At 38.0% G+C, this 14,548-nt stretch overlaps 1 protein-coding gene across 1 annotated transcript; it reads left to right on the forward strand.

Moving 5' to 3' along the window:
• Nucleotides 1-1,247: 1,247 nt before the first annotated feature.
• LOC117727394 (hydroperoxide isomerase ALOXE3-like) lies at nt 1,248-8,511 on the forward strand. The gene is made up of 15 exons (XM_034527675.1): nt 1,248-1,324; nt 1,624-1,783; nt 3,169-3,373; nt 3,492-3,573; nt 3,695-3,817; nt 3,961-4,064; nt 4,623-4,795; nt 4,954-5,097; nt 5,196-5,399; nt 6,149-6,235; nt 6,337-6,503; nt 6,615-6,736; nt 6,814-6,914; nt 7,023-7,193; nt 7,318-8,511. Exons 1-15 carry the CDS (start codon nt 1,281-1,283, stop codon nt 7,495-7,497), a joined length of 2,067 nt encoding a protein of 688 aa, XP_034383566.1. The 5' UTR covers nt 1,248-1,280; the 3' UTR covers nt 7,498-8,511.
• The last annotated feature ends 6,037 nt before the right edge of the window (nt 8,512-14,548 follow it).

Raw genomic sequence — 14,548 nt, forward strand, 5'->3', positions numbered from 1 at the left:
ACAGACTACATGTCCATGACAGCATGAGAGAATTAGAGAAGAGGAAGAAAAAGAAAAAGAAAAAAGGGGGGCAATCGGATATGTAAGAAAATAAAGGAACAGCACAAACAGCTGATGTATTATCCATAATGCAAGCTTTAGCCTGTATGGACAACAATAAATAATAAGAAAGCACACTATTTCAGACAGTTTTTTTGAATGAAGGTTTTGAGAACTACAAGGGCAATCCTTTAGCGCACTCAGAGTTTTGGACAATAATAGCTGAGCTTAGGTAAAGAGTTATTTTTTTATTTCAATTTATTTAACCAGGAAAAGCCTCATTGAGATAAAAAATATCCTTTACAAGAGTGTCCTGGTCAAGATATCAGTAGCACATTAAACAAAGTTTCAGACATACAAGATAAAACAGTGACATTTTTAAAAACACCTAAAGAGACCGCACTCCCGTAGACCCAAATCAGTCTGCAGTTTGCATATGCAAAGCCACACAAACAGATGATGCACGTTTCAATGAGGAAGTTGACAAAATACAATACCTTAACTATCCCGAACCAGTTGAAGCAAATACAGCTGTTGCTGCACAGAGCAAACAAATATATGCAAATCGAGTATGTGCAAATCGAAAATATATGCAAATCAATAATGAATGAAGTACATAGGGTTTTGATGAACCTCCACTAATAACTTGGTCCCATAGGTTTAGCAAAACTTAAAGTGTTTCTCAAAAACTGAAAAGAAAACCATCGTAATTTAAAAGAAAAATGTAATATTATTGAAAGACAATGTGAAAACTGCATGTTGAAAGGCATTACATTAAATGTGGCCTGAAACACATTAAACCTCAAAAGACCACGGCCTCAGCTGACCACGGCTAACAAGTACTAGTTATCACAGATAACGGGGGAGGTGATACCATAGTTTGGACATGTGGACTGCAACTGCAAGAACTGTCAGCAAATCCATGGCAGACTTTTTTTTTACAGGCATCACCCTTACCCTCCAGACAATTGTTGCAGAGGAGAATATTCATTACTTGACATGTGATCGACAGGTCCTGCCACAAAACAGTCTTTTTAATCTTATTTATTCCCACCAAACTGGTCATGAAATATGTAGCAGCAGATAATGACCCCAAAAACACTGCACCAATCCCTGGACGCGGAGACACAGAAAACAATATGCAGAGCACCCATGATCGACTCATCTCGTTCATGGGTGCACTGCATATTGACTTTTGAGAGGGCGGTAGTAACAAACAGGTAGAAGTCCGGGAGGAGTGGATGAAAGAAAACAACAAAGCAGAGAACAGCTTCAACCTGAAGGTGTAGGTAGGAACATTAATTTTCTTTCCTCATGGTATGACAGTTGATGATCCATATACACTTGTAGTAATTTAAACAGGATCATTCTGGATAAAGCTAAGGTTGTTTTATGCCTGATGGCAAACAATTTGAGTTTTAAAAAACGAGAGAAAAAATCAAAAGCTAAATAATTGACCAATTTAAAACATTTAGTGTAAACAGGAGCAAAACATTCATACAGTGTCATTAATGTCTTTTTGCAGAGAATTTGAGCCTTCACGCTGCAATTTAGAGATCTAAATGTGTTTTTTTTACTCGACAGTTTCCACAGACTTACCATGACTGAGTACAAGCTAGAGGTCACAACGGGTGACATGAATGATTCAAGAACAAATGACCAGATACACATCACCTTATTTGGAACTGAAGGGCAGAGTGAGAGAACCGAGTTTGACAACTTAGGTGACTTTTCGACTGGAACAGTAAGTTGAATCCTGTTGAACATCCTTAAATTAGGTCTGGGACAATGTGATGGCTTTTGTTTGGTGTACATATATACTGAGGTAGTATTTGTCTCCTGACTAATTGAAGAAACATTTACCTTTTTATATAATTAATACACTTTATGTCATGGGGTGTGGTGATGCAGACACAGACCAGAGATGATAAACTGTAAGGGTTTATATTTCCGGGAGGACTCAAAGGGGAAAAAACTCAGAACACGGATCTTAACTAAGCGACCAAAAATGATCGAAATACCACCGAGGTTGTAACAATGTGAATGAATCGGGAATTCAAATTGAGGGAAAAGCTCACCGGTCACAATGCAAACTTTAAAACTCCACATCTTGTACAAACATAGACAGGAACAACAATGTTCATGCAGAGCTGCGTATGTCCATATGTTGTTTGTTTTAGCAGTTATGTCTCCCTAGCATCTTACTTTGGAGCAAACAAAGTAGTTTGTGAATTCAGCTGTGGGTGAGGTCTTCCACATTGTCTAATAATCCATATCCGACATCAGTCCTCTTGTGTTTTTGGCTTTGGAAAGGCAAAATATAAAACAATCTCCCCTATATTTTAAGGATATCTGCGGTCGTACATGCAGGTTCTGTAAGCCTGTCAGGCTCTGAGGTTGCTCATGAAGGTTCGGACAGTGGATGTTTGAGGGAGGGGCTTGTTGACGACTTGTGATGTAAAAAACATTAGTAGTTAGAATTATATTGAGTAGAAACAGAATAATTCAACTGCTATCACATTTATTAACTTGTGATAGCAGTTAATAAATGTTAATAAATAAATACATATTTTTTTTAGTAAATAAATTCATGTTAACATTAGTGGAAACTCATATCTCAAAGTGATGGACTTTATTAATGCCTTTATACGAGCCCTGTAAAGAAAGACGTCAAGTTGTAAATGCCTTATGAAGAAGGAAAATGTATTACCCTGGAAACAATTTGATTTGGATGGCAAAATATATACTCAAATATAGATTTTTAAGAAATAAAGCATGGCATGTGTTACACACTGAAGGATGATTCACTTGTCAGAGTCATTGATTTTTAAAAGCTGTATTTTAATTTATTTCCACCAGGATCTATTGTATGAAGGACTTTCACAAGCCAGTTGACATGCTTGTCTATCACCATGTACCTCGATGATGATATATATTTATATGTTTTAATATTAAATACAATATTTACGAAGACTGTCCGGTCTGTGCGGACATTTGTACTCCTTAGATACTTACTTTTGTTATTTAAAATATTAAGGGTGAATGTGTATTTACAACACTCTAACATTTATGTTGAACTGTATTATATTGTAATTGTTTGTTTAAATGTACATTAACCTTTGTTTCAAGACAGGAACTTACACCCTGAGCACCAATCTGTCTCTTGAGAAACTTCTGCTGATCAAGGTGGAGAAAGATCCTTTTTGCTATCTCCCAGAAGATGAGTGGTACCTGTCCAAGATAGTGGTGACAACTCCTGAAGGAGAAGCCATTCTTTTCCCCTGTTACAGATGGATCTCGAGAGGAGAACTGGTGGAGCTCAGAGGAGGAAGAGGTCTGTTTCAAGTTCCCCAAATAATTGATGGAAGATCATAAATATTGAGATATATATAAGTCACTTATTTTTGTCAATTTTAAAGTTGTATTGATGTTATGTTCTCTTCATGTCTCAGCCTTGAAGGGTTTTGAGGAGGACCATCCTGTGTTGATTGAACACCGCAAAAAAGAGCTGATACTTAAAAAGAGCTTTTACCGGTAAGTTTGTATGTGTGCAGTACAGTATGTACCAGGATCTGTTATGGTCTCAGAAGTTCATCTGGAGAAATTCATACGTGCCTTTTGCTAACTTCCTTTATTTTCTGGGGTTGTTTTTCAGATGGAAGATTTTTGCTGAAGGACTACCCCACATCAACCATTTCAATAATGTGTCTGAGCTCCCAGCTGAAATCCGCTTCTCTCAGTCCAAACTAAATGAAGTAAAATATCTGAAAATGAAAACGTATGTCTACATAGATAATGTATAGACAACTGGTTATATTTTTCATGTTTTGAGGCGAAAAGTGCATTTGAAACAGCCTGTTTCCAGTCAGTATTGTTTAATCATGTATTATGAATACTTTTTTTAACTCTTTCTTTCTTCAGCGGTATTGAACTGAAGCTCAAGGGACTGCTTGGATCTGCTGAAAAATGGGAAAGCATTGAAGACATGAAGAATATCTTCTGGTGGAAAAAGACAACAATGTCAGGTAGATTGTTTTCCCCCCATTATCCACATCATGAATAATGTCGTTGGCATTATTTCATAACATTGTGAATGAATATGAGCATTTGGCAGATTATATCATTTGGTCAACACAACAGTTCATTCTGCAATGATATTAATACAATGTGTATGAAAGCATTTGAAGAAAAGTTGATATACTGCATCTTAAATTAATTAAGTGGACTCTGCACTAATATCTCTGTAATCTATCTAGGATTTACCAAAATGTTAAATGATCCTGAAATTAAAACCCAAGGAACACTTTTAACTAGAAAGGTGCACAAAGCAGAGTGTAGATATCCGCAAGGTGCGTCTATACAACTGAATACAACCCATAATTATTGAAATGAGTTCACAATGTCGAATCACATTAAATTAGATGCCGTTCCTGTTGTGTAAACAATTCATTTTTAGACAAAGTAAAAATCTCTCAGGAACAAACCAGCAATGACTATGAGCAACATGTTGTACATGGAAAAAGTTAGACATTAGATATTAAATAGATATATCGTATTCTTTATCATATGTTCCATTCTTCCAGAGTATGTTAGCGAGCACTGGAAGGAAGATGACTTTTATGGATTCCAGTTCCTGAACGGACTCAATTCCAAAGTGATCAAGCGCTGCTCAGAGCTTCCCCCAAACTTTCCAGTCACAGAGGAGATGGTGAAGCCGTTCCTGGAAGAGGGAAGCTCTCTGCAGGAGGAAGTGAAGGTATGAAAGAAGAAGAGTGGCTTTAGTTTGGAGATAATCTCTGATTTGGGAGATGGTTTTGTGTGTTTATCATACCAATATCATTTTGCATCGATTTATCTGTGAAACCTATTGAGGTTTGAAACACTTCTGCCCTCTTTTTTTTCATTCCCATACAGAAAGGCAATATATTCCTCTCTGACCATAAGAAGATGGATGGAATACCCCCGAGAGCCTATAATGGAGAACCTCTGCACGTGACTGCTGGTCTCTGTTTGCTCTACTTGAACCCAGAAAACAAACTGATGCCCATTGCAATACAGGTCTAGTCTCATGATCATTGCACATTCCACAGTGCATGACTATGTATTCAAAACCTACCTAACCTAGAAAAACTAAATATGTTTCCATCAAATTCCAGTTGCATCAACAACCTTCTGAGCAGAACCCCATCTTTCTGCCCAGTGACTCAGAGACTGACTGGCTGCTCGCCAAGATGTTTATTAGAAATGCTGATTCCATGGATCATCAAGCAGTCCAACACCTCATGAAAACTCACCTTCTAACAGAGGTCTATAATGTTGCTGCTCTCCGCAGCTTCTCTGTGATTCATCCCCTCTATAAAGTATGATTGCTGGCACACTTTTTTTAATTGCAATGATCTGAACTGATTTTCCAGGTATAATTTTGGGTGTTATATGTCGTTACTAGAGAGTCGATAGAGCAGAGACAGGAAATAACAGAAAAAGAGATGAACCTTGCCCTTCACCATATGAGTATGGCTGAGAGGAGGACACTGAAGACGTTATTGTCCATATTGGATAACCCGGACCATCCTCTCCACCACCAACTGGAGGGACAGCGGAGCACATTCTTCAACAGACTGCTTCAGCTCCGCTTCACAAGGACATACAAGAGAACATTGATACTCCTTGCAATAAGACTTTATAATCAACATCAATAACCCTTCCACCGCTTTTACTTTATACATACTTATATGAACTGTGTATACTTTTTTTAAATGTTCCTTATTATTTAATTTTCTCTATCTATCTAATCTAATCTAAACCAATTGTGTACGTGTTCATTCTAGTAAGCAAAGGTCTTAATAGTGCAGACCAAATATGTATTGGCCTTTTTAAGATCTTTACAAAGAATGTAGTTTCATTTTCCATCAATGGTGAATCCCCTGTTAGCGTTACCTTTTTGCTCAGTATTACATTTTCTAGCTTTTTCAAGAACTTTGCATCCATCAGGGTTTACTCTTGTAAAAGAAGAAAGCCTGTCTTCAGTTTTGTTTGCTTATGGATTTCTTTGGTGATCAACACAAACAAGATGAGCTGACTGTTAACATTCTTCCCTTTCTCTGCACAGCTGCTGTTTCCACACTTCCATTGCACTATGTCCATAAACATTGGAGCCCGCACAACTCTTTTAGGACCTGATGGGGTTTTGACTATAGTATGGCCCTGTAAAATACATATTTCTGAATACAATGCATTATTATTTTACTTGAGGAACTGTGTTTGATTTTAAATATGTGTCCATGAATGCCTTATTAGAGTTCACTTGGATGTGACGGACTGACAGAGCTCATGAGAAGGGCTCTCTCTGAAACGACCTACAGCTCCCTCTGTCTGCCAGAGGACATCACTGCACGAGGACTGGAATCCATCCCCAACTTCTACTACAGAGATGATGGCCTGAAGCTGTGGGACATCATCAACAGGTTATCTTAAATAATTATTCCAACTGTCCACACCGGTTTATTCTACAAGCAACATATTAGAGTCTTATTCACAGATACAAAATGTAAATCTAATTATTTTGTGTTCACTAGCTTTGTGAAGGCAGTAGTGGAGTACTACTATCCCTCAGACAGTGAAGTGCGTAAAGACAATGAGCTGCAGGAATGGATCAGTGAGATATTCACACATGGCTTCTTGGGAAACAAAGCCTCAGGTAGTTAATAGTGAGCCTCTAATATTGCAATGACAATTGTGATTGCCAATAATGAACTGATATTATGCTACCAACAGGGTTTCCAGAGAGCTTTCATACTGTCGAGGAGGTGATCAAATTCATCACCATGGTGATCTTCACAGTGACGGTTCAACATGCTGCAGTAAACAATGGGCAGGTAATTAGTTGGGACATTGGAATATGTATTGATGTTTGATCAAGTATGAGTTACTTTTAACACTTTGGTTTGATTGGTTTGCAATTTAACAACAATTTCACAATTTAGTTTGACTACTACTCCTGGGTGCCAAATATCTCACTCCTGCTGCACGAACCTCCTCCAACCACTAAGGGGCAGTCAAGCATGGAGACAATTTTGGAGGCTCTCCCAAATGTTGGAGACACAGTCCACTTTGCAGCACTGTTTTGCCTACTTTCAGAGACGTACTCTGACATGGTAGGTTTGGTGATGACCAATACTCATTGTAACACGTCCACATTTTAAAAGTGCTTTAAAAAAACAAAGCATGTACCAAACACATTACTGTGTCAATCTGATTCACTGATTTTCCTTTTGGCAGGTTCCCATGGGTTCATACCCCGATGAACGATTCCAGGAGCCTGCTCCAAATCAGATGATTAAGGAATTTCAAGCAGAGTTGTCCAACCTCAGTGAAGCAATTTCAACAAGGAACATGCAGCTTGAAATACCTTACAGCTACATGGACCCTACTCAGATCGAGAACAGTATTGCTATTTAACTCAAGCTGTTTTATCTTTCTGCATGAGGCAACTATATCAATACCCTGTTTTGCATGCTGGGTTGTGGGTTAAACTCTGGGAGACTATACTCTAGGCTGTATCATGTTAAGTCGGCCTATGATGGGGTACCTCTATCTTTGTGTGAATTAAGTTTACATAGACGTACTTTTGGTACTAGTTTTGGTAGTTCATGTTTGAGCTTGGTCTCATAATATGCATAAAAGAGGTCAAAGTTCAAAACAACAGATATATGCTGAGCAGTGATGACATAATGTGATGATTCTCTGCAGAAATCTGAGAAAAGATATATGAATCTAAAACTATTACATCTCGAAGAGGGAGTGTCAATCATTTACATGAATGTCTTCCACTTCTGAGAGCATGCAACTGTTGGTTAGCTTCTGCTTACCAGGTTTATCTCGAGCCATAGTGCTCAATAAGAGTTGGTTGTCCTTTTAATGTTCATTCTCTTTGGAAGCTCGTCTGTACAGAACATACTTCCGGATCCATTATAGCATATGTCTGTATACACCTTCCACCTTTACGTGATCTCACTTTCAATGGCACAATCAATAGCAGGCACTCTATGTTCCCAGCATAGACAACTATTTCCTGTTTAACAAAGTTCTGAGCTCCTGAGACCTCTTCATTTGAAGTGCTGTACTCACTCGCCACTATGACATATCATTATTGGCTTCTTTCAAATGTCTGGGTGTTTCTGTGTGCACACCATCCTCTTCTTGCATGTTTTGCTAAGATGTCCTTGTATTAAACATTCAAAGCATATTCCCTTGGATTTTAGGAATTCTACCCAATCCTTGTGTGCTAGCCCTTTAATTTAGATGCATGACTCCAATGTGTTATCTTTTGACATAAAAGAAATGGTGGTTGGAAGGCGTTAGCAACATGTGTTGCGAAGCTGCTTCCTTTCATTCCACTTTTGAAAAGTTTCTCCTTTTCTTTGCTTTTGCTGGCTGTAGATGTCTAAAGAGTGGCTCCATAGCAACCTTTGCTTGACGGTCAATAAAGTTAACAAAATCAAACAATCTTGCCCTGTGTCTTCTACTTTCCTTCAGGTCAACTGCTACACTGCACCACCTCTCTCATTATACATTATCAGGAAGTGTTTGGGCTTCAGTAGTAGTGGCGGCTGGTGGCATCTTTTTTGGTAGGGCCATCCAATCAATGTCAGCAAACATCCCAGTAAGATTCAATGCAAAAAAACTATCAAACATGCATTTCTACTTTGTAGTTAAATATTTAACATTTATTCCAAGACTGATATAAGGACATCTTATTCATACAATTCAGTATATTAATATATATCATATAATAATAAATAAATTAATTCAGTATATTATGGTATATAAATACCATCTAATGTAAATATACAAAATATATATCATAAATATATCATAACATATGAATATCGTATAATATAAAAATAAACGATTCAGCCCCAGCGCAGCTGAGACTGGCAGACAGGCAGAGAGGAAGTGCAGGAAAAACATATATTTTGCGCAGATATCCTATTTTACAAATATTACTGGGTATATTCCATATGTCCAAAACACATATATTGACACTGCTCCACATTACTTACAAGTCAGCTCAGAGCGATCTATCACTGTCCCCTGTTTAGGAGGAAGGGCAAAAAGTTTGTAAAGACTTTGGATGTTCTCAGTTTGGCTTCAGTGAGCCCAGAGAGTCTGTCAGACCTGATGGCTCATTATAATGTGACAACCGCATGACCTTTAATTAATGACTGACTCATTTCTCGCAGTCCACAGTAATATATCACCCAAGCAGATTTGAACCCAAATCTTTTAGCTACAGCTCTTATAAAGAATGGCTTGTTAGAAAGTGGAAACATACACTGTTATACTAAACTTGAGTTTGGTTTGACTTCATCTGCACAGCGGTCATTAATAATGCACTGTATTACTCACAATGTATCTTAAAGTCTTTGTACTGCCTGTCTTCAATGGCTTCCACGTATATATATATATATATATATATATATATATATATATATATATATATATATATATGTGTGTATATGGATCCTTAACGCCCTCGTGAGAGAACAGACCCTCACTGACGACACTCTCCAGACGCTAATGTGTGAGGTTGAAAGTATCATTAAGACCTGTAGATAAACTGTGTTTACTGCAAGAAGTAATGTGAAGACAAGAACATCAGATGAAGAAATGTGAAGAAAAAGACTGATAATCAAGACTTGCACTGTTTATGAATGTTTGTTTAGTTTGATATTGGATTCAGTTGATGGCTCTTTGAATTCAAGTTTGTTTGGTAATGGTTTAATCTTCAATGTTAACCATTAGGGGCCAGATATGTAAGCACCACAAGTATATTATATTGGTTAATTGGAATTTTGGGAATATTAATAATTTTTGAACGCTCATTGGACAGGAACTAAGATATTAAAACATAAATGCCTTTCAATATGTTTAAAAGGTAACGCTAACAGGGGATTCACCATTGATGGAAAATGAAACTACATTCTTTGTAAAGATCTTAAAAAGGCCAATACATATTTGGTCTGCACTATTAAGACCTTTGCTTACTAGGATGAACACATACACAATTGAGATAGATACTTTATTCAGCCGCAGGCAGAAAACAAGGTTACAAGATATACAATACAATAAAATAGCAGAGCATGACATTAAATTGAAGAAAAATAAATAATAATGAAAAAAAAAAAAGTATACACAGTTCATGTATAAAGTGAAAGTGGTGGAAGGGTTATTGATGTTGATTATAACGTCAAATATCTGTATCTGTCCTTGTGAAGCGGAGCTGAAGCAGTCTGTTGAAGAATGTGCTCCGCTGTCCCTCCAGTTGGTGGTGGAGAGGATGGTCCGGGTTATCCAATATGGACAATAACGTCTTCAGTGTCCTCCTCTCCACCACCTGTTCCGGATAGTCCTGTTTGCAGCCAATGATGGAGCCGGCTTTCCTCACCAGTTTAGTGAGTCTGTTGGTGTCTCCGGCTCCAATGCTGCTCCCCCAGCAGACGACGGAGAAGTACAGAGCACTGGTCCAACAGACTGGTAGAACATATCCAACATCTTGCTGCTGTTTATGGAAAGGAGTCTTTCAATGTGTCTAGATACTCATATGGTGGAGGGCAAGGTTCATCTCTTTTTCTGTTATTTGCTGTCTCTGCTCTATCGACTCTCTAGTAACACCCTCAATTATACCTGGAAAATCAGTTCAGTTCATTGCAATAGATTAAAAAAAGTGTGCCAGCAATCATACTTTATAGAGGGAATGAATCACAGAGAAGCTGCGGAGAGCAGCAACATTATAGACCTCTGCTAGAAGGTGAGTTTTCATGAGGTGTTGGACTGCTTGATGATCCATGGAAACAACATTTCTAATAAACATCTTGGCGAGCAGCCAGTCAGTCTCTGAGTCACTGGGCAGAAAGATGGGGTTCTGCTCAGAAGGTTGTTGATGCAACTGGAATTTGATGGAAACATATTTAGTTTTTCTAGGTTAGGTAGGTTTTGAATACATAGTCATGCACTGTGGAATGTGCAATGATCATGAGACTAGACCTGTATTGCAATGGGCATCAGTTTGTTTTCTGGGTTCAAGTAGAGCAAACAGAGACCAGCAGTCACGTGCAGAGGTTCTATGTTATTTTAGTATGATAAACACACAAACCGTCTCCCAAAACCGAGATTATCTCCAAACTAAAGCCACTCTTCTTCTTTCATACCTTCACTTCCTCCTGCAGAGAGCTTCCCTCTTCCAGGAACGGCAACTTTTTCCATTTACAACATGTTGCTCATAGTCATTGCTGGTTTGTTTCTGAGAGATTTTTACTTTGTCTAAAAATGAATTGTTTACACAACAGGAACGGCATCTAATTTAATGTGATTCGACATTGTGAACTCATTTAAATTGTTAGCCAATTATGGGTTGTATTCAGTTGTATAGACGCACCTTGCGGATATCTACACTCTGCTTTGTGCACCTTTCTAGTTAAAAGTGTTCCTTGGGTTTTAATTTCAGGATCATTTAACATTTTGGTAAATCCTAGATAGATTACAGAGATATTAGTGCAGAGTCCACTTAATTAATTTAAGATGCAGTATATCAACTTTTCTTCAAATGCTTTCATACACATTGTATTAATATCATTGCAGAATGAACTGTTGTGTTGACCAAATGATATAATCTGCCAAATGCTAATATTCATTTACAATGTTATGAAATAATGCCAACGACATTATTCATGTGGATAATGGGGGAAAACAATCTACCTGACAGTCTTTTTCCACCAGAAGATATTCTTCATGTCTTCAATGCTTTCCCATTTTTCAGCAGATCCAAGCAGTCTCTTGAGCTTCAGTTCAATACCGCTGAAGAGCCGGGGATCGAACCGCCGATGCTCTGAATGAAAGACTACCCTGCTCTACCACTGAGTCAGTCGCCCAGGATTTAGCTTACAGTGGGCGTTCACTTTAAATGAACCAACCAGATGCTGCAGTTTCCTTCAGCCAATCATATCGTTGCTGTCAAACTTTCAAATAGGTTCTCTTCCCTGCTGCTGTCAGTTGTCATTTCAGATTGAAACGAGTTGCAAACCGCCACCACCTGAGTCACCTCCAATAAGCATCAGTCATGCTCATTCATCGGAGGGATTCTGCCTTAGCAGACCTCAGCATCACTACCCCTTGCTTATCACCAAAGGCTTTGCACTATCCAAATGTTGTGCATATGTAATAGTCTAAAAAAAAAGTCTCTCCTGATTGAAATACCGTATATCTTAACATGTATGCAAACAAAGACTGTTGAATTATAATCATTAACTTTAGATATCCGACTTATGTATCAAGCCCACAATGTGTGAGCAATTTCCTAGCGCGCTGTGAACACATGTAAAAGCGATCAATTTAGATTAAAATTGGAGAAAGAAAGCGATAGGGAGTCATAACCACTTAAAGAAACATATGGACTTACTTGCACCATACCTGAGAGGAACATAAATACTTTTCTTAAAGACTGAAAGTGGTCGAGATCAATGAACAGATTTGAAGTACAATTTACGCAACAGACATAACTGCAAAGGGACACAGGAGAACTTTAGACTATGCAACATGGACTTCATGCCACAGAACAATCTTACATATTCAAATATGTGATCACTGCCTAATGTTTAGCGCAAAGGATTTTGCAGGAAAGCACCCTTTCCTTCAATTTAGGAGTCAGTCACTAAGCTGTATTTGACGCATTGGTTTGAGAATGCGGAAACTACTGAAAACCGCTTTAAACGTTAAACATTTCTCAGCTGGTTTGTATTGCTAAACATTTAACTAGAGCATGCAGAATGTTAAACTGTTTCTGGCTGACTTGCCAAGTTACAGAGACAGGTAATCGGTGTAGGCATTTAGTTTGGACCAGTTCATCCTTCAGAGTATCAAATTAGTTTGGTGCACTCAGAAGAATGTCTTCCCCAACCCTCAGTTGGGACCTCATCTGGACAAAATAAGTAATTGTCAAGAAAATACAAGTGTGAAATATTTTTAGTTATTTTTATTAGCATTTTCATTTATCTCATGAGTATTGGTCCCGACGACACATGTTTGATATTGTTGCCCTCGGAAACAGCACGTTTTCGACCTGTGGAAATAAATAAATTAGATAAACACGTTTCCCCATTTGGAGACCAACTAAAGTTTATCCCCATCTTGTTTGTGAAACATTACTAGTCATGAGAACATGCACGTGCAACAATAAAATGAGGTCTTGCCTTTCATCTGGTCATCCTTGTTTGAACACTGCACATGACATTCTCCATCCACCACACTTCTGGCATCACAGACCACCACATCACAGTGGACAAAGACCTAAATGATATAAATTAATGTTAATGCAATTGATATTTATATTGTGTATACTTTTGTTTTCCCCCCAATTCTGTTGCCCTTAAATTGCTTTTTGTTGTTAAATTACCTGTTGACTCAAGTTGTCCTTGTCTTTGGCAAAGGCAAACATTGGAATCTCAAAGCGCTTGAAGTTAGAAGGGTACTGAACTCTGGCATCAGGCAAAACAGGATGGAAGATCACCTGGTTCGGGTCTTTTGGGTTTGCACAGCTGAAGACAAATAGTAATATATGTATACATTTTTAAGTTCCCACTAGTTGGTTTGAAGAGGTCCCAAGTTCTTGGATAATGTCAATTATGAGGGAAAAGCATAATGCCCATGTTTCACTTACATCTTGTTAATGGGGGCAAATGCCACAGAACGAATAATAAGTTACCCGTTAATAATGAGGTCCCATTTGGGAAGAGATGTCCTGTCGTCCTCTGTTGCCCAGCAGGACACCAGCTCCAGTGATACCTCAGGGTTTTTAGACTTCATTAGTTCCACCTCAATATACAGTGGCTCTTGTAGGTACTTTGCAATGGGATCTGCAGCAACTCTGTGAAATGTGCTGTAAGAGTCATCTAAGTAAAGAAACAAACTCGTTAACTGCATTAGGGATTCAGACAGGAATAATGAACAGTACTCCAAACCTTGAGAAAAAGAAAAAAAGTGTATAATACAGACGTGAATTTAACTTTAAAGTACATGTCATTAAGCCGATTAAGTTATAAAAATGCATCTACCATGTCAGAAGTAAATTACTTGCAATTGCCGCCTAGCTTTAGACACCACTAGTTTACCAATTTAGGAATAGGCATCGCTTTCTTGAAAAGCTTTGGTCTTTGCATTACCTGAGGTTTTAGGGCTCAATAGTATAAAATGCATTTTAGAACTTTTTTTTACCCAGAGCAAGTCTCATTTCAAATTGCAGCTCGCCCATTGCATTCTCAGCATACGGTTTGCTCCTGCGAGGTCTGTTGTTGAAGGCCACAGCGTGGTTTGTGTTGATGTCAAAATAACAAGCAACCTTCAGCCTGAAGAAAGGACAACCCAGGAGATAAATTAGTCAAATAGAATAGCATTATAATATCAGTCTACAAAACTGTCAGTTAAAAATGTAAAAAAAAAAATTGACAAGCAATGC

Source organism: Cyclopterus lumpus, chromosome 24 (genome assembly GCF_009769545.1).
Source record: "Cyclopterus lumpus isolate fCycLum1 chromosome 24, fCycLum1.pri, whole genome shotgun sequence".
NCBI lineage: Eukaryota > Metazoa > Chordata > Actinopteri > Perciformes > Cyclopteridae > Cyclopterus > Cyclopterus lumpus.

Excerpts from the sequence above, each read along its gene's own strand:
- LOC117727394 (XM_034527675.1), top strand. The coding sequence starts at position 1,281 with ATGAAAGAAAACAACAAAGCAGAGAACAGCTTCAACCTGAAGGT. Across the intron at positions 3,374-3,491 it reads GGAGCTCAGAGGAGGAAGAG|CCTTGAAGGGTTTTGAGGAG; the intron begins GTCTGTTTCAAG and ends TTCATGTCTCAG. Across the intron at positions 6,504-6,614 it reads CTGTGGGACATCATCAACAG|CTTTGTGAAGGCAGTAGTGG; the intron begins GTTATCTTAAAT and ends TGTGTTCACTAG.